The 22,867-nt window shown below is 37.5% G+C and overlaps 1 protein-coding gene across 1 annotated transcript in view; it reads left to right on the forward strand.

The window, feature by feature from the left end:
* Nucleotides 1-14,490: 14,490 nt before the first annotated feature.
* LOC124594991 (PCI domain-containing protein 2) overlaps nucleotides 14,491-22,867 on the forward strand; it is a 69,637-nt gene continuing 61,260 nt past the window's right edge. Inside the window, exon 1 of the mRNA XM_047133532.1 lies at nucleotides 14,491-14,701. Within this exon, the coding sequence (XP_046989488.1) occupies nucleotides 14,666-14,701 (36 nt within the window). The 5' untranslated portion in view covers nucleotides 14,491-14,665. The remainder of the gene's footprint in view (nucleotides 14,702-22,867) is intronic.

Consider the following 22,867-nt stretch of genomic DNA (forward strand, 5'->3'; position numbering starts at 1 on the left):
TAACAACAGCAGCAGCAGATCTGACCTCAGAAGTACTGTCAAGGACATCTCCATTTGTCACACCAAAGATATATTGATTCACCCCAAAGATGCTTCTCCAGAAGAACATATAAATTACAGCCAAGAAACCACAAGCAATAAGATCAGGGGACACACTAAGGACAACAGCAAGTCCAGCCTCAGAAGTACCACCTAGGACCTCTCCAACTGTAAACGTTAATTTAAGACCAAGGCAGAATAATCTAAGAAGGAAGATTTTTTACCCTCCTCCAAGAAAGGAGAGAAGTTAGAAGCTACAAATGAGGTTGAGGTGCACTGTAATTCTTCTTATGAACCTCAACAGTCAGTTACAATTAACAAGCTTGTGTCTAATAAATCTCATCAATGTGCAAAGCAATCTAAGAAAAAATTCCTTGAACTAAAAGTTTATTTTCATAATGTATAAGGGCTAAAAAATAAAGTAAATAAGTTAGAAATTTTAGTTGCAAGTGTAAGTGATCTGTCTGCTACAAAGATATTGGATACAAATGAACATTTCATGATGTCTTTCGAAACAGAGAGTGCTGTGTTTCCACAATTTAGACTTGTGAGTCACTTTTCAAGAAAAATTTTTAGAGGTGAAAGGAGCTGCATATTTGTAGAAGACAACATTACTGCCACACCATTACTGCACTTCCCATAGCTTTGCAAAAACTGTCAGGCGTAAAACTTACAGATTTGAATGTTTACAACAGCCTACAGCTCACTCTATGGCAACATGAGATCCTCCTACAATAATCTAGCGTTTGTAATAGAAAAATGAAGGAAAAGAAAATCTTATAGTATTCTAATACATGATGATTTTAACATAAATTTTCTCTCAAAAGATATAAGCATTTAAGATTCAGTAATTTTATGAAAAACTACAACTTTAACCTGACGATGAAATCTCCATCTAGGGTAACAAAACCATAGTATTAGTTACTTGGACCAAGTAGCTGGTAACATCAGTTGCACAGAATCAGAATCCTCTCTAAATTTAGGATTCTCATACCACAAAGCATTAATTATACAGGTTAACTTGTCAATGAACAAGCCTCAACCCAAAAAAATTGTTGTACAGAGGAGAAAGTTCAATAAAAACAATATGCACACTTCTGTCTCAATATGCAGAAAGAAATCTGCTAAGATGTGTATGGTGCTCAAACCATAGACAGCAAATATGAAGCATTCCTAGACATTTCCTGCTAGTGCCCTAACTGTCACTTCCCCTTACAAACAAAAAGTATAAACACTCTCTAACTGGATCACCTCAGGAATCATCACATTATATCAAAGGAAAAGAGAAATTCTCTCTATTAGCAAAACTGAACTAGGTAATATTGAAGAATTTAGTACTACTTCACTTCATATAAAAAGATATTGAATATTGTCGTTGGTGCATACAAAAAGCTACAAAATGATAATCTCCTCAAACAATCGTCAAATAAAAGGAAATGCATGTGGCAAATCATTAATGAACACCTGTAGAGGAAAACAACAACCAAGTGGTATAGATCCAAAATCATTCCTCAGTAAGAAAGAAACAGCATGTAAATTCAACCACTACTTCAAAAAAAAAGTTGGAGACCTAACTGATCACCTCAAGAAAAAATGTCTCCCAGAATTAGAATCAAATTTATGCCCTGATGCACTATTCTTAATGCCAACGTCAGAAACAGAAACAGAAAATATAATTCATAGCAAAGTAGAGAAAAAGTCATCTGCTGGACAAGACCAGATCCCATGCTTTCTCATTCATAATTACAGTAACCTGATCTGTAAACCATCAGCTCACATAATAATCTCCTCATTTCTGAGTTACACATTTCCTAATAATCTCAAAATTGCAAAAATCATACCTGTTCGTAAGAAGAGAGGTAAAGAAGATCCTAGCAACTATCTACCTAATGCAATGCTCTCAATATTTAGTATATATAAAGACCATCAGGCTTAACTCATTTCTAAACAAAGCAAAAAACTTTTTACCTGCTTGGTTTGGCCTCCAAGGAAAGAAAACTACTGCTGATGCAATACATGAATAACAAGATCTTACTCTGGAGCTCGTTGACAAAAAACTTCCAGCCATAGGTAATTTTATAGAACTCGCAAAGAACTTCAGCATGGTTAACCACTGCTGCAAAAGATATACTCCTGTTGAATAAGAGGAACTGCCCATGACAGGTTTAAAGTTGTCTAAAAGATAAAGAGTAGTATGTTGAATTTAACGAAATCAAGCCCTCAGGAACAGCCAGTGGTGTACATTCTTCCACACAAACCATAAAACAAGGTGTTGTTTTTACTTTACATAAATGACCATCCACATAGTCTATCAGACACCAAAACCCTTCAGTTCGCTAATGACTCCACTGTTCTCATATCTGCTACAGAAGAAACTCTCCAGTCTGCTCTAGATGGAACCACAGATCAATTGAACATACATCTTAAAGATGACAGGCTTCTTCTTAATGTAAAAAAGACAGTTTGACCAACTTTTCACACTGTTTAAATTAGAAACCCCTGGTACCAAGTACATTACCGGACAATATTAATGCTCAATTGGCAATGAAACTAAATTCTTGTGGATTTCCATAACTGACTTCATTACCTGAGAAGATCAAATTGATTTAACTAGCACAAAATTCAGTAAAGTATGTTTTATGATCAGGTCAATACGGAATGTTATAAACATGAGCACACTGATAACATTGTATTAAGTGTCTATTCCATTCGATATTTAGTTTTTTTTGGGGGGGGAGGGGGGGTCAAAATTCTCGGTCTTCGAAATTATTTAAAATTCAAAAGAAAGTAGTCTGAACAATTTCATATAAACAGCAAAGAGAAACATGTACACTACTATTTTTCAAAAGTTGAATATATTGCCCCTTCCAACCAATATATACTAGAAATATTTGACTAAGAAAAGCATTTACAAATGTGACGGAAATATGGATTGCCACCACCAAGACACAAGATCAAAAACCTTTTAAGACTAATTCCCCACTCAACAAACTTATGCAGTAATGGTATTAAATGTATGGGAACAAAATTATACAATAACTTTCGAGCATCAATAAGACAATTTCAGGATGTAAATAAATTTAAAATGAATGTAAACTCTCTTTTAATGAAACGCTTTCTTTACACCATCGAGGAATTTTTGGTATCTGAGCTGTCCTAATAAACTAAATTATATCAAAACAGTCATTACTTGAGCCATATTCATGCACATCTTACGCTATTTGTAGACAAAAGGAAATAAATTAATAAATATTTCCCTTTCAGTATAGAAATCAATTTGTCCACTCATACTGCACATAACAAAATAAGATAATACACCATATGAAGTTGTAGCTATTAGAACCTGTGCTATACAGGTGAAAATAACACTGTCTGCATTAAATATTCCTGCCTGCTGTTTATGAAGAGCCATTGGTAAAAATTACGTGAAAATACTGTGTTATATTCATGTTGTATGTGTTTTAATGTGTATTTTGTATTGTCTAATCCCATGTACTACTTATTTTTGTATTGACTTATCCCATATCATTTGTACTGACCTCACTTGTGGGACAAATAAATAAAAATAAATAAATATATTTTCGATAAATGTCAAGCCCAAGCATTTGAAATGGTTTCGACGGCACTGGTAACCTCTACAAAACGCCCTGCTGCCAAACAGAGCAGATCATTTTCTATAGCAAACCTTAATGACACAAGTATCTATGGAATACTATTTGAGATTGCTTGATAAGTCACTGGTATATGGTTGGACTGAAGTCAACAATCAGTGCTGGGTGATGAACTAGCTCCCTGTGGTGATGTCTGGGGTGAAGCATGTGCGAGGTTTCGATACCTATGAGAACCGATATGTTAGAGTGCCTTGAAATACATCAATTACTATGGTTCACTTTTATGTGGCTCCACTGTTTCGACAATTCTGTTTTTAACGCAAACCAACATTTACTCTTGTTTTACTGAGACACTGTAAAAGTCTTCATCAAAAAATGCTAAACAGTTCTACCCTTTATTGAATATAACTAAATCCATTCATTATTTACGAGTATTATACCAGAAGATACAGTTACTGAGATTGTGTAAAGGCTGATTTACACTGTGCATCAATGGAACATAATGTAACCTCAGGCTATGGCACCACCAAATGATGGAATTCTCACATTAGATGGAAAGTGAGCACTTATGTCAGATCAGTTAGCCCAGTACCGAATGGTGAAGGTAAAGCTATAAGATACCGTTATGATATAAAAATCTGAAATATAGGCTAGTATCAGAATTAAGAAACTACCAATAGTAAAGTCACAGTTTAATACTAACCAGAGCAAACTTCATAACGGATGCTCTTGATAACGTTTACATGGTAAACTGCTGAGAAGTGAAAAAAGAAGAATGTATCGTCAAAATATTTCAAAATATCGACAGAATATGTATATATATACAAACACAACAAACAATATTTATAAGATAATACACAGAGCCTGTTTACCCAGTACATTGTATTTACTTTTTCCAAGTACTAAATAACTTCAAAAGCAACACTTACCTCTCTTCTTTCAATAGACTCGACTTTTCACTGCTAAAAAAGGTTGTATTTATAGTCTTATTTATATACAATACAAGCTATTTTGTCTGTTCAGTTTTTTATGAAATCTAAGTCATTTTTCACTTTCAGATATCTGTCCTCTCTTGCAGAACAACGCTGAATCTAAATTCAAGGAATGGGAACCAGCCACCATGGTTTAATATCAATGTTGGAATACAGATAACTAAAAAAGAGAGTTTCATCGTAGGTTCAGGAGAACTCAAAACCTAGCTGACAGGCGACAGACAAACAAAAGCTGGCTGGAGCGAAAATGAATGTAAGGAGAGAAATGAGAGAATCATGTAATGGGTTTGAAAATAAAATTTTGTCAACTGCTCTGACTAAAAACCTTAAGCGGTTGTGGTCTTACATAAAATCAGAAAGTGGTTCGAAATCATCTATTCATTCACTCAGAGATCAGACAGGCACCGAAATAGAAGATAACAGAGAGAAGGCTGATTACTCAATTTGGTCTTCTGAAATTGTTTCACTGCAGAAGATCGTAATACAGTCCTTCTTTCAATCACCTCTAGAATGTCGAAATGGCATGTATTCAGATAACTGATCACAGAACAGAAAAGCAACTTAAGTCGCTTAGTAGGGAAAAGGAATCAGGACCAGGGAAGGTACCTGTAAGATTTAACAAAGATTATGTCAGCAAAATTTGATCCCATTCTAATAACAGATTCCTGGAGCAACAAAGGATACCTAGCGACTGAAAAAAGTGCAGGTCATTCACATTTACAAGAAGAGTAATAGGTGAGACGTCCATAGTTATAGGTCAATATTGTTGTAGAGTCGCGGAACATGTTTGTGCTCAAAAAACATGATGTTGATGTAGAACGAAAATCTCCTCTGTAAAAACCAACATGGATTCTGCAAACAGAGATCTTGCAGGACGGTGATCACTCTGTGCCTAAGTGAATTCCATAGTGCTGTAGACAATGGCCCTCAGGTTGATGCCATGTTCCTTGTCTTCAGGAAGGCATTTGACACCATCCCACAATGCCATTTTGTGGGGAAAAATGCGAGCTTTTTGAGTATGGGACCAGATTTGTGACTGGATTCAAGGCTTCCTTGCAGATAGAACTTAACACGTTGTTTTTAACAGAACAATATCGCCGGATGTAAAGATAATTTCCAGAGTACTTGATGGAAGTGTGCTGGACCGTCACCGTTTACAATATATACGTAAATGGAAAGCATTGGAATCTCTTTAACACCGTTTACAGAAGATGTGGTTGACTGTAAGAAAATAGCAAAGACAGAAGACAGTATCTATTCGCAAAATGACGTACAGATGATTAATGAATGGTACAGGCTCTGGCAGTTGACCCTGAACATACATAAATGTAACATATTCTGCACACATAAGAAAAGAAATCCGATGCTTTACAACTGCCCTATTGATGAAATATTACTGGAAACATTAGGTCCTGTATGCTCTAAAATGTCTATCCAGAGTGACCTTAAGTGGAATCACCACATAAAACAAATACGTAGTAGGAAAAGTAGATATCAGACTGAGATTTATAAGAAGAATCTTAAAGAAATGTAAATCATCCAAGAAGGAAGCGACTTACAACGAGCTTGTTCTACATATTCTTGATTTTTGCTCATCGATATGGGACCATTACCAGAGACAGAGAAGATCCGAAGAGTGGCACATTTGATCACAGAATCGTTTAGTCAGCGTGAGAGCTTTACAGAGATGCTCAAAACAATCCAGAGGCCGGTTGTATTAGATTAGATTCAGTTTTCGACCTGTAGACCGAAAAATGAGACTCTCATGGATATGGAACATGTCAGAAAGTATAACATAAAAAAATTGAACATTTGAACATAATACTCATTTCCCTGATCATTTGTCAAGAAATTGTCAATGTATGTTAAATACAATTGCAATAAAATGAAACTACTAATATTTACAGAATTACTACACTATCAGAATGAAATATAGTTATGCACTGTTAATAAATTCATCATACACAAAATACCTAATCTTGACTAAATGCTGTCAAAACTGAAATCTAACAATTTCTACTTAAGCTGGTGTAACAGCCCCTGTTAAGATATTTGTCTTTAGAGTAGGAGTTGCCTACCAAAAACTTTTTTCAAACTTTTTTAAACTGTGCTTTACCTGAAATCAATTTTTTAATGGATGCTGGCAATTTATTGAAATCATGTGTTCCTCAGTGTTGGACCCCTTTTTGGACCAGGGTAAGTGATTTTAGGCCTTTATGTAGGTTGTTATTGTTCATAGTATTGGTACTATGTGTTTGAGTTTTTGGTTGGAGACAGAGACATTATTTCCAATAAATTTCATTAAGGAATAAGTATTTTGAGAAAATTGTTATGGACATCTACTACTATTATTCCATCACAGTCACAGTAAGCGTTATCTTGGACATGTATTTGCTGAAGGTGCCTAGGAAATGATTCATGATTAAATCTTATAAGAATTATGGAACTATATATGGTTTTATATTATATAGTTATATTTTTCATCCTCCCTGATTATGTGGAACCACACCTTCGAGGGAATGTTTGTCTGTATTTGACCATATTATTTGCCTTTGATGTGTATTTGTAACTGATATTCTTCTTCCCACTGATGTCTTATTTGAGCATGTAGTGTAGTCTTCAGGTATGATGACGGCAGTAGTCAGATTTTAAAATGTCGTTTTGAGCAGTGTTTTCTGCAAAGTCATCAACCATTTCATTATATTTAATGTTAGCATGTCCTTTATCTTCTTTCTGAGATATTCGTTTTATTGGTAGCTTTCAGGATGTCCATTGCCAGTGGATTAGTTTCCTTGATAGTGTTTTTTTTAATTAGAAATGTTCAGAATGTAACTGTATGTTCAGACTAGTTTGTGACGTGAACATAAAATGACTAGTTCCACATCGTTAAGATCTACTGTGCAAAATGATTTATGGAACATATAACTAACTAACTGACTATGCAAAGCCACTATGCAAAAACCATTAACTGCATGATAAGCGAAACTGGGATAATCTCGAAAAACTCGTCCAATCCAAACTATTACCTTTTTAAAAAAGGTAAAATAATTAGTTACTTGGTACTAATGAATGAAATCTGCGATTATGTTTTATACATTAAAATATAAAGTGAATAACTTAGCGGTTTTATGACCCAATTTATTCAGTTGGCAGGTTTTGAATGACAGAAGGATGGAATTTAATTATTGCAAATACAAACAAAGCATGTTTTATTACAAAGAGAAGTCTGAAAATTCTACAAAATTGGCATATAAAAACACGAAAGTGACATTTTTTTACCAGGAGAAACTGACTTCTTTAATATCAAAAGGAAAACAAAAAAGAATGTTCATCATTAGGATTTAAAAAAAACGCCATAGTGTTTTCGACATCACAAGATATTGTAGAAAATAAAATAACCTCCACACTGTAACTTAATAAAACATCGATAAAATTTTAGAAAATGATAAAATTGGCAGAAAGTTGCATATTAGTTGAAACAGTGACAAAAATTTTTTAAGTAACATTGACCATAACACTGTCCATCCACTCAAAATCGCTTCTGGGTATTTCCTCATTGTGAGGGTTGACAATGGCAGGAGTGACCCTAGGAGTGCCTCCTGCTCGTCTAACACATCGGTGTAGAATCTGATTTTGTCATTGGTCGCCCAGTCTCACCAAAGTGCAGTTCCAAAAGCTTTTTGATATATCGGAGTTTCGCTTCTGAAAGTTCTACACCTGATGGAATTTTTGCCACTCTTCACCGTCTCCAGATTTAAAATTGTAGAAGAGCTCTCCAAGAACTAACCAAATTTTCTTGTCTTTGCTTTTCATGAGCACATTTTTTAAGTTCTTAAATCTGGAAATGCTAAATAACAGTAATGTTCACTAAGCCTTCTGTGTGTGTCATAACATTTAGTGTCAACACAATTTTCATTGTCTAACAGTTAATAATACTTTCCATGTTCTTAAGGAGGGACCGTCGCCCTCAGTCTCATTCTAATCATCTGCAACTACTGCGACACGTTCGCTTCTTGCAGAATTCCTACTGTTCAATTACTCTCACTTCGTTTGCACCATTTTCTGCATCGTGTTTTTGACAGAAGAACACTTTCTAGCTTAAAGATGAGATATCCTTGAACATTATTCTGTACGACATTACTGAATGAAAATAAGTAAATTAGGTTTCTGATATTCCTCTCCACAAGATCTGCAGTGATTCTAAGCTCAGATGTGGCTGAACTAAGTTGTTTTAGGAGTATAAAAATGTGTTTCTTCTAATTTAAATTTTCATCTATATAGACCTGTAAGAATTTTCAAGTTTGTGCCCTATTTATTATTTGGACACCATGTGTTACTCTTGTAACTGGTGTAGTACCTCTAGATGTGCAGAACTAAATATGTTGTGTCTTTTTAAAATTAAGGGTGAGACCATTCACAGAAAAACAGTCAATGATACTTTTAAGAGTTTTGTTTATCATTTCTTCTTTTTTGTCCAAATGCTTCAGTTGGTTACAATACTAGTGCCATCTGTAAAAATAACCAATTCTGCTTGTTGTATACTGGATGGAAAATCATTTACATATATAAGGAACAGTAGTGGACCTAAAATTGAACCTTTGGGAACTCCATACGTGATTTCTCCCTGTCAGAATTATGTCCCTGGAAGATATTGGTTGAATTACTAAGTGTAACTTTCTGCATTCTCTTGGTTCAATATAGCATTATCCAATGGTTGGCTATACCATCAATCCCATAAAATGTCAATTTATCAAACTGGCACTATTTTACTGTTTAGTCCTTGTAAAATCTGGCGAGTAAACATGTAAATGACATTCTCAGTAGAGCAACCCTTCTGAAATCCAAAATGTGATGTGCTTAGGATACTATTGTTGTTAAGGTGAGATAGTATTCTAGAATACATCACCATCTCAAAAATATTCGAGATTGACATCAACAGTGATACAGGTTGGTAGTTATTAACATATCTCTTGCCACCTTCCTTAAAGACGGAAGCATAACGTATTTCGGATAAGATTGAGCTTATTACATGGGAAGTAATCTTTACTACTCTGCTGGAAACACCATTAAAACCAGATGAGCTTTTATTTTTGAAAGAATGTATGATTTTCTTAATTTCAGAAGGAGAAGTTGTTGATACATTCATATGCCCAAATTTTATGAAAGAATACTGCTGTGAGTTTGCTCTTGAAATATTTGTACCTATGCTTTATGCTATATTTATTGTTAAATAAATGTAATTGCTACCTGTGACTAATCATTTATAAACCTTCCATTCAATTCAACAGTGTTTTTGTCTTGTTCTGTGGCTGGTTGTCCTGCCTCTCATTTCACTACATTCCATATAGCTCTAAGTCTGTTCTCTGAAGTACTGATTTCCGACATCATTTGTATGTTCTTTCATTTTTAATAACCTTTCTTCCAAATTTCGAGTGGGTTTTGTAGTGTATAACTACTGTAGGATCCCTTCTTCTTCTTGGCAAAAGATACATTTCCCTTTACCTTTCTTAAGATACTTTAATCCATCTAGGGACCCATGGTTTTTTATGTGGCTGTTTAGTGTCACTTCTGATCAGCTTATGTAGAAAGCTCATTTCAAATAGTGATATGGATTTACCATGGAACAGATTAAATTTTACGTTAGCATTTCATTCATTGTAAATTATATTCCATGTCGTCTCTTTTAAACTATTCTTTAAAAAATTTGTTCTGGAGTCATTAATTATTCTGATTTCCACTCAGGAGTATCCATACTGTAAGGCACGATATTATTTATCCTAAATAATAGTACATCATGATAAGAGAGATCATTCGTTACTGGATAAACAGTTATTTTCTTGCTTGGAGCTTCATAAAAGAAACCATTGTCAATTAGGGCCCTTCTGTCTTTATCCACCTGTGTTGAAAGTTAATTGCTGAGATCAACTTGTATGATCCAAATAAGGCTTCCAGATCATTTTTCTTATCAGAATCCTTCAGAAAATCTACACTGAAGTCACCAGAGACTATTAACTGTTTGCTGTTCTCTGATAGTTAACTCAGTAAGCAATCCAGGGTCCTCATAGATCGAAATTTCCCGGTGGCGATCTGTATACAGTTACAACTAAAAGTGAACAATTTTTCAGCATAATTCACAAGGACAAACTTCTATATGCTGATCACTACATCTATCTGTCTCAATGTTTTGAACTTGTGTTCTGCAATAGTGTGATCTTTTATATGCAACTTACCTAGTGCTGTGGTTATGTGGTGCTGAGACAGGCATGGAATGTCTATCTTTTCAGAGCTCTATAAATGTTCCCAACAGACAAGAAGTTCTTTTACCTCATTACTCAGTCCTCAAACGTTTTGATGAAATAAACTAATCTTGCCTTCCTTTCTTACACTATTTGTGGGGCTCTTCTGTTATTTTTACTTCTTTCAAGACAAGGTACCTGAATCCTGATCTAAGCTAAAAAAAGGTACCCCTCTGACACCAGTAACCACAGGGCTCTTGCTATGTGTGATGGTGCCCCCCTTCCTCCCCCATGTCCCCACTTGTATATAATTTGCAAGTAGCTCAGTCAACCTATCCTTCCCTCTCATATTCAGGTGTAGGTCGTGTCTAGTATATTCTGACCTCCAAATTGCAGCAGCTGGCATTGCACTCATATGAGATTTCATTCCAGCTAGCAGCAGCCTGTTCAACCTGGTGTTCACGTAAACCACAGCAGCGTTCACCCAAGGCTGGGCATGGTGCTGCAGGACCTCCACAAAGCTCACATTTTTGTGTAGAGTTGCTACTCGTATTTTATCCATGTCACCCCCTAATGCTGTAATAACTGTTCATAGCCGGGCTGTTCACCATCCATCAACTGTAATAACCTGACCCCTATTTTTCAAAACCTTTGCACAAATTCTCTATGTCCTCTGCCATCTGGCTAAGGGTAGTACTTGACTTCATAATATGTGTGACCTGCTACTGTGTATCTAATTTGCCTGTACCATCTGTCCTAGACACCTCCCATGGCTACTACCTAGCTGCAAGACTCTTTCCTTCCTACTATCTTTTGTTACCAACCTATACTGAGTTTCTTTGCTAGAAGTATGCTGTACCCTGTGACCTACAGCTGGATAAAGAAGGCTCTTCCCTCCTACTTCAGGTAACAATTCAAAGTTATTCGATTCTGTTAGCACAAATGTATATGAAGTTGAAGAGCTGTTCTCCTTTCGCCAGTTCATTGTTACCTATATCCATTTCCCAAGATCCTTTTCCCTCTTCAACCCATCTATTTCGAATTTCGAGTGATCTAATTCAGCTGAAGGATACAAATTTTTGTGTCTTGCTCAGCGATTGTCTTGTCTTTTTTTGCAAAGGCTACCGTTTCATGGGAGATCTTGGTTGAATTCCCCATTCAGTTCTCCACTACAGTCAGACCAGGGAAATACCGATTCACAGTCGATACATACCACTCCCTCTTTGACTATCCTACAGCGACATTTACATTTATCACGCATTGCAGCACGAACTACACTCTTAAAAGTAGAATTAAGTCCCTTAACGCACTTTACACTGCACGAATTTTCGTTAGTTGTGAGCAGCAAAATTATGATTGTAGGTTATGATGTAACATAAAAAGTTATTTATTTCGTCTTACAGCAAGAACATATCTTAGAGTGAGCCTCTGCAATCCATCGAAATCAAAATGTTTTTAATTGGGATGTTCTGGAAGCAATGTAAAACTGCGAGTATAGCTATAGCTTCTACTGAGAAGCTAGAAGTTTCATTGGGAAGCGAAATCAACCTGCGCTTGGGAATAGGATCGCGCAAACCACTCTGCCATTATATGCTAGTATAACATGAGAAAGCACGTGAGAATAGGTTAACTTCCGATCTTAGCAGACGACTACATCGTTCCTCCCATCAATGTCTACTTCTTCTCGACGAACTTTGACACTTGCGTTCCACTCCGTTCAATACCGTCCAGTTCTGGTGACCTGGGTGAACGCCGCTCAGTGATCTCTATGTCTAATGCCGTCCATTGGAATACACTGTAGAATTTTTTGACGCCCTCTTCGGTGCTTTCCCGTTCTGTCAAACTTGAATCAACCTTACATCAAGAAATATTTCGAATTCATCTTCTTCTTTCCTTTGTCATTGTTACGCAGTATATCTTTTAGAGAATTGTTATTTGACGTAGAATGTAAATTTTCCGTTCCTTCATGCCTGTATTCTATCTCTTTGGTCATGCCAATGACTAACTGACTTTACTGTGAGCCTATACTGTTCCTCCATAGGCAAACTGGCGTGCACGATCGGTAGTCCGGTATACCCACAGTCTAATATAACAGTCGCGACACTCACTGCTGTAAAAGTTGTTGCCGTTTGACAGATGGAGCGACACTAGCGCTCCAAGCGGTAGGTAAGGTGAACGTCAGACGCGTCGTAAGCATAATGTTTGTTTACATCCATTTCCTACGTAATTTCCGCATTATTTGAGTTATTTTCTTGCCTCCTAGGGTTTGTGTGGTATCAGAAGGCATATATGTTTCTAAAAATGATTCTAAAATAAGCGCCAGCACGGTCAAAAATCATGAATAGAGTGGCAAGCTACAACACATTCGTGAAGAAACACTTGTGACATTGGACAGAATTGCAGCTTACCACGTTCATATCAAAAGAATATGAACACACAGATTCACATGTCAGAAGCACTGACATGTACCTCTACTTGCAAAAACGATCGACAGCTCGTTTATCGTTCTGTAGGCCTACTGCGTTTGTTTGTCATTTTCGCCTGTTGCCACAAGTACGACCTTCATCTTTTTATTATTCTAAGTGGGACAAGCAACTGCCAAATAGTGGGAAGAATATGCTGAAAACACTATAATGAGCTGATTACACTACATTTCACGAAAAACCAAATATTTGTATAATTTTCAAACAATCTGTCAGTGAAGAAGGTGCTGACAAAATAATGTCATCATATCGGGATCCTATAGTCTTTAACATTCGTTTGTCCTTGTTCACTTGCTCCTTCTGATACAATTTCTGTCGCTGTCTGTAGGCACTTTCCTTGTCCCGTAATAGTTTCGCTCGAAGTCTAGCGATTTGCACATTCTGACACTTCACACGCTTTTGCAAGACACGAACAGCTGCACTTAATCTAACCACTTCATCGTCAAAGCAGGTCTGTGTTGACGATTCACACGAATCTGGCACTGATACATGGTGAGCTGAACCAGCTGCTTCTGTGTCATAGGACTGTTTTACTGCTTTAGATTGACTGTCGAATCTTTGTGGCAGTTTCCTCTTCATCGTCAGCTGAGGTGGCTTATTTCGAATGTCAAACAGGGTGGGTACTGCATTCCACACGAGTTTGTTGTTGTCTGCGTTCATGAACTGGTTTTGTTCGAAATGTTGCGAACAAAACCTAATATTACTATACAGGTACACTGGGTCTTTCTTCATGAGGTCTTCTCGCCTGCTATTAACAAGCCATTTTCTGCTCCTAAAACGAAACATTCATCATTTATACACATATAGTTTGCAAGTGAATCCTGACGATACAGTTTAGTAACATGATGGTTATACCTCTCAGGATCCTTAGGAAACCTAAAAAAAGACAGCTTTGGTGTCTTCTTTCTGTTGTTGGTGCAATTTATTGCGCTACAAACGCTCCCGCCAGTAAAAGCCATTGTAAAAATCAAAATAAACAACCACTATTCTCCTTCACGATCGCGCCGAACTCACAGTGTAACCTACCAGCCGCTTGGGGCGCTGCTGGCGCTGTAGGCAACAAAATCGAGGCGAAGTGTCGCGACTGTTATATTAGACTGTGGTATACCTGTGCAACTTTTCAATGTCTATGGAAGGCGAACTTGAGATGTTTATTGTTTACTGTATGTTGCAGTATCTGTGAAATCTACGGTGCTGGGAGGTGTGTTTGAAATGTTATGTTGCGGTCTGTTGTTTAAACTTGTTATGTAAACACTGCAGAAATATAGTATTTTTAGGGATAACTGTGCGTTATCCAATTAAGGATGGCACATCTGAGCCTCAACCAGTACTTACAAAGGGTGAGTGAAAATAATTTTGACATCGATGTCTCACTTACGTGAGTGAATGGTGTTTTCGCTTAGTTTTAAAATAATAGTAAGCTTATCTTACACTTCTGCATCAAATTTAATTTTGTGACATTTTTTAATTTTGCTTCTTATAGAAACCAATCCACATTATGTTAGCGAATATAGACTTGTAGAGATGTTATAATACCAGTAATGAAATATTTTTGACTTATTGTCACTGAACATTTAGCCGTTGTGGAAACATTAGGTGATCCTGAAAGGCAGTCGGTTACCAAATTCTGTATTTGACACTCATATTTGTTGGCTTCATCAACACTAAAGCGAATTATCACCTGTGATCCTAACGTAGACATCCAGGTACGCTACAAATTAGTATCAGCAACCAGGGTCGTTGGAGAGGAGGGACAGTAGCACGTTCCATTCAAACAGTATATCTATTGTTCATCCAGCTGATCTGCCCATGTAAACTCAAAGCATGAAATAAATCTTCAGTCCAGACTTTATCTCTCCTCCCAATGTTTATAGCTGTTTTCAGTATGTGTGTATGTTATAGGCCTTGGCGTGAATTCAACGTTGTATTTTTAAGTAAGTCATCCAAATGATCGACTGAAAGAGATGTTTTCCCAGCCAGCTTTAGTTACTAAGTTTGTAGGTGCAGATTGAAGTGTTCTAACTGTTACTATATGTAGGGCTGACAGAAAAACTACTGCTAATAGCCGTCTCTGATTAACAGAAAACTTAACCTTTGTGATTTGTATGTTCATGTGTTTTGTGTTGTAAGTAATGTTGCTGGGTCTGTTAGATGGAAGTAGCTTAATATTTGTGATTTGTATGTTCGTGTGTTTTGTGTTGTAAGTAATGTTGCTGGGACTGGTAAGGTGGAAGTTGCATATCTTATTCACTTTGGGCAGTGGGGTAAGGTACTTGCCTTGTAGTTTGGCATTCTGTAAATTGAAAGTTTCAGTGTTAAGTCCCAAGATGGATCTATGTGTGTCCCGCCCCCCTCCCCCTCCCCTCCTCTGACCCTCCTACAATACCTCCATCTTCCTGGCAGTAATATGACTTCCAGACCTCGACGTCCTTTGTGTGTGTGAATCAGATTGAACTACGCTGTGCCTAGATTCCATGCTAAACTGCTTTAACATTTATACCTGCCCAATTTTGGAAATACGGAAGCGTCCGATCCCACCCGTCTGCTTTGACCCATGACGTCACAAATATGGCGGAAACAAAAACAAACACACACACTTTCCACAAGAAGCCTAATGACACTAACGGGACAAGCGCAGGAAATGGGGTGTTTTGGTGGGGGGCAAACTAAATATAAACAAATTTAGGCGCCTTGCGTAGCTACAACGTGTAAGTGAAGACAGCCATGCATGAATACCCACCCACCTCCCCAGGGGTCGTAACCCCTGCAACCCATAGAAGCTAAAGATGCTTCAGTAGCTGATTAGTGTTTTTTGTCTTTCTAAAAAAAAAAAAAAAATCTCACAGGATAGAACGAACAGATCAGAAAGATAAATATAATAAACTAAAACAGAAATTCGAGGAAACAGATAATTAAAATAAGTAATAAGTGTTTTTAAATTAAAAAGAAAAATCTCACGAGATAGAACGAACAGATCAGAAAAGTAAATAAAATAAGATAAAACAGCCACACTCAAACCAAACTCCGCGCCGTCATGATGTCACACACGACAACACCCTTACGTCACGGGTCAAAGCCGACGCATGGGATCGGACGCTTCTGTCGACCTCCAATTTTTTTTATATATGTAGTTAAAAGTACACTATGAAATGATGCATTTGTTGTAGATTGTAAAAATTCAGGTATGAATATCTGTGGAATTAAAAATGATTTTTGTTATTGAGGAAACAAAATAGAATGGAACCTCTATTTGTATGTATTTATCTGGAACTTCTTAATGTATCGTAGTTGGGATTTTTCATCGTACTAATACCTCCTCTCAGCTTTGACCTATGACGCCATTGAAGCGGCGGACATAAGCCACTCACTGAAATCTGAAATGTATAAATTACACACCATAAGAATAATTGGAGTTATTCTGATGATAAAAAATTTGTAGACTTCGTGAACTCGCAGCCTTTCGGCTTTCAGTCTCATTTTGGCAATGGGCTATGCTACAGATCAGTTTGTTACAAAAAAAAAAAAATACGTTTAAAATAGAATATGCTAGCGAAATAAGTATTATTATTGTTCTGTCTTATCCCTGTTTATGCCACATCATTATGCCATAGTGAGCACCTGGTATCAATAGATTCAAATAACCACACAGTTGATATACAGTGACAGGGGGACTATGTTGTGGTGTAAGACATGAGACTTTTCATAACTAAGGAAGCAACAAAGAACATCAGCGGACCTTCATTACACTTATTGCAACTGATGATGGGTCGACAGCTCGTGGTCTGGTGGTTACTGTGACTACATGTAGATTGTCGTCCCATTAATTCGGGGATTGGATGTTCGTGTTGTCCCAATCATTTCATCTGATCATTACAAAGACATGCAAGTTGCCAAAGTGGCATCAAATAGGAAGGCTTGCACCAAGCAGCCAAACAACCCCAGATGGAGAGTTCCAGCCAGTAATGCCACAAGATCATTTGATTTCATGGATAACTCTATGTACACACATTTGTGTACTGCGTATTGGTAAGATTCAAAACCAAACACTGATCTTTCCAATGGTTAGTGATCTTGTAAATCAAGAATGAGAATATTGCATGCCACTGTGGCTAGTGCATCCACGAGTTTCCTGCCCTACATTATAAATTGTTCTGATATCCAACAGAATAAAACCTCCTTCCTCATTCTCTTTAAGGGAAGAAGGAAATCCTTGATTTTCACTACAAATTTCTTTTCTCAGTACACTGATCCAGATGTGTGTGTGTTGAAGGTCCACTTCAAGGATGGGGAGGTCACCTGCCCCAGATTGAATCTACCGGATGGATTAACAATAAGGATTGGTGTGCTGGTCAGCTTGGATGTGGTTTTTAGACAATTTCCCACATCCCACTGGATGGATACTGTGCTGGCACCCAAGTGCAGCCTCAGTTACACAATTCACAAGCATTTAGGGTGGGGAAGTGGGGTGACAACAGGAAGGACACCCAGCCATCCGTTAAACTAACCACGCCAAATCAGTTAATAACCATGCTGATGCTGTGCCAGTGCAGGACAAGGGCACAGGAAAAAGAAGATGAGTTTCTTTTCTGAGTACAAGTGGGTGGCTTGAAAAGCCCTCAGATTGTCTGAATAGAAGAGGAAATTCATGGCTAGAATGCATCTCATATGCTTCAGTGCTGTAAGGATATCATGATTTATATTTCACAGATACTAAATTTCTTTGGTTGGAGATTTCAAAGACACTATCTGGGCAAATTACAGCACAACCAAGGCTGACTGCCTGTTAAGACCCTGTAGTGTGGGCAGGTCTATAATGATTGTGAGTTTTAAAAAAGTGAAACGTTTCTGTAAAGACATAATTTGGAGTATAATATCTCTAGCACTTCATTAAATTTAAAAAAAAGTGTTGGACCCTGTTAGCAACCAGGGCGGAAGATGGTGCCAACCATGGGTAGCGATGAACATTTAGTCCAGAACAAATGCTGTTGTTGCGGTCTTCAGTCTGACTGGTTCGATGTAGCAAATTCTATGAGTTCTGGGTTGGCATGAACCACTGGGATAGTTTGCATGTGCCATTTGCAATAGATGAACTGTTGGTGACTTTGGAACAGACAAGCACCTGCATGGTTGACATACCATAGGGAGTTAACTTTCAGCCGGCCGCGGTGGTCTCACGGTTCTAGGCGTGCAGTCCGGAACCGCGCGACTGCTACGGTCGCAGGTTCGAATCCTACCTCGGGCATGGATGTTTGTTATGTCCTTAGGTTAGTTAGGTTTAAGTAGTTCTAAGTTCTAGGGGACTGATGACCACAGCTGTTAAGTCCCATAGTGCTCAGAGCCATTTTTAGTTAACTTTCAAATGATTAACAGTGGCTGGCTACCAGCTTGGAAGCTGGCTACGAAACTGTTTCTGTAACCACCTGTGGTTATCTTTCCCGTGGTGAATAGCATTGTCAGTCTTCAAACCTAGGTATTGCTGATCCATGGACCTCACTCTGTTAGTCCAGCCAGGACCATATGAAAACTTTGTAGAACTCAAACAAACCCACTTTGCCTGCTGCTCCATGCCTTGTGGCTGAGACATTTCAGATAACAAATGCATTGGTAAACCAGGTTTTCATTGCCTTTGATGTGGTCTAGTGGTAACCTTCAGTTCTGGGTTCAACACTAGCCACCGCAAAAATTAAAGAAAATAAACGTTCAGCAATGGCCGAAGACTTCCGGTACAAGGAGACATCCTCGTACAGCCAGCAGTCTTCTCGAAGAGGGCAGGTGAGGAGACAGAGGCCTCTCTCTTGCCCTTTGGGTGGGAAACTTCGCCAGAAAGGCAGAAGAATTAGCTATGAACAATGTTATAAGCAATGGAAGCCACTGAATTAAAGATATGTAATTTACACCAACAGGACGTGTGATTGGTAACAGAAAAAACGTTATAATGATCTCTCCATTAGCAAAAGATCCCAGATGAGGCCCTCATTCAGAACTCGGAAAGGGAACTGCCAAGGGGTGGGTAACCATGAGAAAAAGATTGTGTAACCATTGAAAGGGTAATGTAAGAGATTGAGCATAAAATGTCAGAAGTTTGAATGTTGTAGGAAAGCTAGATAACCTGTAAAGGAAACTGCAAAGCTCCACTCTAGATGTAGTGAGGGGTCAGTGAAGTGAAGTGGAAAGAAGGTAAAGATTTGTGGTCAGACAATTATAGGGTAATATTGACAGGAATAGGATTCATTGTGTTTAGAAAGGTAGAACAAAGAGTCAGTTACTGTGTAAATTACAGTGACAGGGTGGATTTTGTCATAATCGACAGCAAAAGTAGTTCAGGTATAAATGTCAACATCATAGCAGATGAAGATGTAGAGAAAGTACATGAGGTTATTGAACTTGTAGTTATGTGTGTAAATGAAGATAATCTCAATGGCAATGTAGGTTATGTAGAAAGGACCGAAAAATCGCTGAAGAGGAAAAAAATTTACACCCTTAAGGCTGAATTAAAATACGTGAATTTGGAATTTTATATGCTAAGGGAGGGAAAGGAGACAGGGCACTGGGAAAAGGTAGCAAGCAGACTGCAAAAAAGGGAAACCGTTGAAAAAACTTTCAAAATTCAGTTAGTAAACCAGTTTGGCTTGCTCTATGAAGTAGTGGAAAAAGGGCCTCATCCAGATGTAGTTGAATGTAGATTGAAGAAGAATATTAGCTTAAAGAAAAAAGACAGGTCAGGATCAAATCAGAATAAGAAAAGAAGAATTCTGCTTCTAGGTAGCAGTCATGGGAAGGGTGTAGTTTTGTGAAATCAAGATCTAGCCTAATCCAGGTGACCGAAAACTTCGGTCAGCTGTGTAGGGACTTTGAGAAGGAAGATCAGGTAATTATAGTTGGGAGAGCAGGAAACAACCTGGCTATGAATCCAAGATATAGTATTAGGAGTGACCTGGATAAAACAGGAGCAGAAACTGGGCACACAAATGTGGAGTTTGTGGAGGTCTTTCAGCACCATGATCGGCCCTGGGTAGATGCTGCTGTAAGGCATGTTAACACTGAGCTGAACAGGACACCCCAGACACCAGCAAAATCTCACGTAAGTGGTGTTCCATTTGATGCTATTGGTAGGTGGATATACACTGCACATGACCTGCACCTAAATCGGAAGGGGAAAGATAAGTTAGCCTCTCTATTAGCAGATACGGGAAGGCGGGCCACAGTCACACAAGATATGATCCCTGTGGTTAATGGGATGAGGCAGACAGGTTTTTTAGGTTAAAGCCAAAGTCCAGACAGACAACAACAAAGAAAATTAGAATAAAAGAAGCTTCATGTACAGGAAATAGGGACAAAGCTAAAGGTAGTATCAACTTACATCACCAAAATACTAGGGGAATAAAAAACAGAGTAGATGAGCTGTTAGTTTCTTTAGATGATTTCATAAACAAGAATGAGATTGAGATACTTTGTGTGTTTGAACACCATGTAACTGTGGGGATGGATAGTGCCAGTGTAAATGGGTATAATTTAGCATCTTAAGCGTGGATAAAGGAGGAGTTGCCATTTTCACAAAACAGGGGCATAAATAAAAAACTGTAGAAGTAAGCAAATTTTGTGTCGATCAGTGCTTTAAGTTTGTGAATGTGAACTACAGCTAGATAATGTAGTGTTGATGTTAGCACCAGTGTACAGGTCCCCATTAGAAGTTGGGAGCTGTCCATAAAAAAGTTTGACTCGCAATTATGCTGTCTGTCCAATAGAAAATTACACAAATAACGTCTTTGGAAAAGTTATTAATCATTGGTTTTATTCGGATGGGCTTTCTGAACTTTAAAAAAACAGAGTGCATTCAATTTTCTGCTGCGAGGAGTACAGTTCCTTCAATAAATATAATACATCAACAGAAGTGAACTAGAAGTGTTATCAATGTCATATAACTTAGAATCAGTGATCAGTTTCCCTGCACATATAGCTCAAGACAGTAGCACTGAAATAGATAATGTATTTGTACAGCAAGAGGATGTAAAACTAACACTTGCTTTCCCTGTGATAAATGGATTATCAGACCATGATGCACTATTGATTAACTTACAAAACCTAGCAGAGTGTACAGTTCAGAAACCATTAAGTAAAAGTGCAAGGTTGCTCAACCCAGTATATATAGAGCTCTTCAGAGAAAGTTTAAGAAATGTTAATTGGGGAGATCTATGTGTATAATGAGCCAAATGCTGATGATAAATGCAACATATTTCTTGATAAATTTACATCACTTTTTGAAAAGTGTTGCACAAAAAAATTACGAAATATAACAACAAACAATTTTCAAAGAAACCTTGGATTACCACACATATTAAAGCATCTTCAGAAAGAAAGAGAAAACTGTATAAGGCAGTAAGAATTAGTAAAGACCCATAAGTAATGGTTCAAATAGCTCTGAGCACTATGGGACTTAAGATCTGAGGTCATCAGTCCCCAAGAACTTAGAACTACTTAAACCTAACTAACCTAAGGACATCACACACATCCATGTCCAAGGCAGGATTCGAACCTGCGACCATAGCAGTTGTGTGGTTTCAGAGTGGAGCACCTAGAACTGCTCGGCCACACCGGCTGACCAGAAGTGATTTTACACTATAAAAATAATTGTAACATTCTGAAAAAAAGTTGTCGGAAAATCAAGAAATATGTATGTTAGAGATGAAATTAACAACTCAGGCCATAAAATCGAATCAATATGGAATCTTCCTAGAAGGACACAGGGAAAGTAACCACTGGGGTAGATAATATTACTAGTAAAGAGAATGAGACAATCTTAACCAATGGTACACAAGCAGCCTAATGTATTTAACAACCATTTCTTAAGTGTAGATGAAAAAATTGGTGAGAACAGTAAGGAAAAGCATTAAATCTTTGAAAAATAAATTTTCTGTTGGAATAGACGACATTGCTAACAAGATATTAAAACTATTTGGAGCAGTTACAGCTGTCACATATGTAATGCATCACTAAGTCAATGTATTTTCCCAGACAGGTTAAAATATGTCATTGTCAAGCCTCTCTACAACAATGGGGACACCACAGATTTCAATAATTACTGCCCAGTATCCTTGCTTATAGCATTTTCAAAACTGGCCAAGGAAGTAATGTACTCAAGAGTGGTTAGCTGTCTAAATTGTAATAGGATACTTAGTAAATCTCAGTTTGAATTTCAAAAATGCTATTCCACTGAGACAGCAATATGCAGTTTCGCTGTCCACATAGAGTTTTTAAATAGTAATATGTCACCAGCAGGAATTTTCTATGACTTACCCATTTTTCGATGTGACAAATGGCGTCAGACAAGGTTGCACACTGTCACATAAGTTCTACAATATCTATGCAGAGTGTGTAATCAGGAAAGCACTGGATGGATGGGATGGTGGGATTTCAACTGGTGGCAGGAATATCAACAGTTTACACTTCGCAGATGATACTATACTCATAGCAGGAAGCGAGGAAGACTTGGTAATCTGTTCTCAAGA

The sequence above is a fragment of the Schistocerca americana genome, chromosome 2 (genome assembly GCF_021461395.2).
Source record: "Schistocerca americana isolate TAMUIC-IGC-003095 chromosome 2, iqSchAmer2.1, whole genome shotgun sequence".
In the NCBI taxonomy this organism is placed as follows: domain Eukaryota; kingdom Metazoa; phylum Arthropoda; class Insecta; order Orthoptera; family Acrididae; genus Schistocerca; species Schistocerca americana.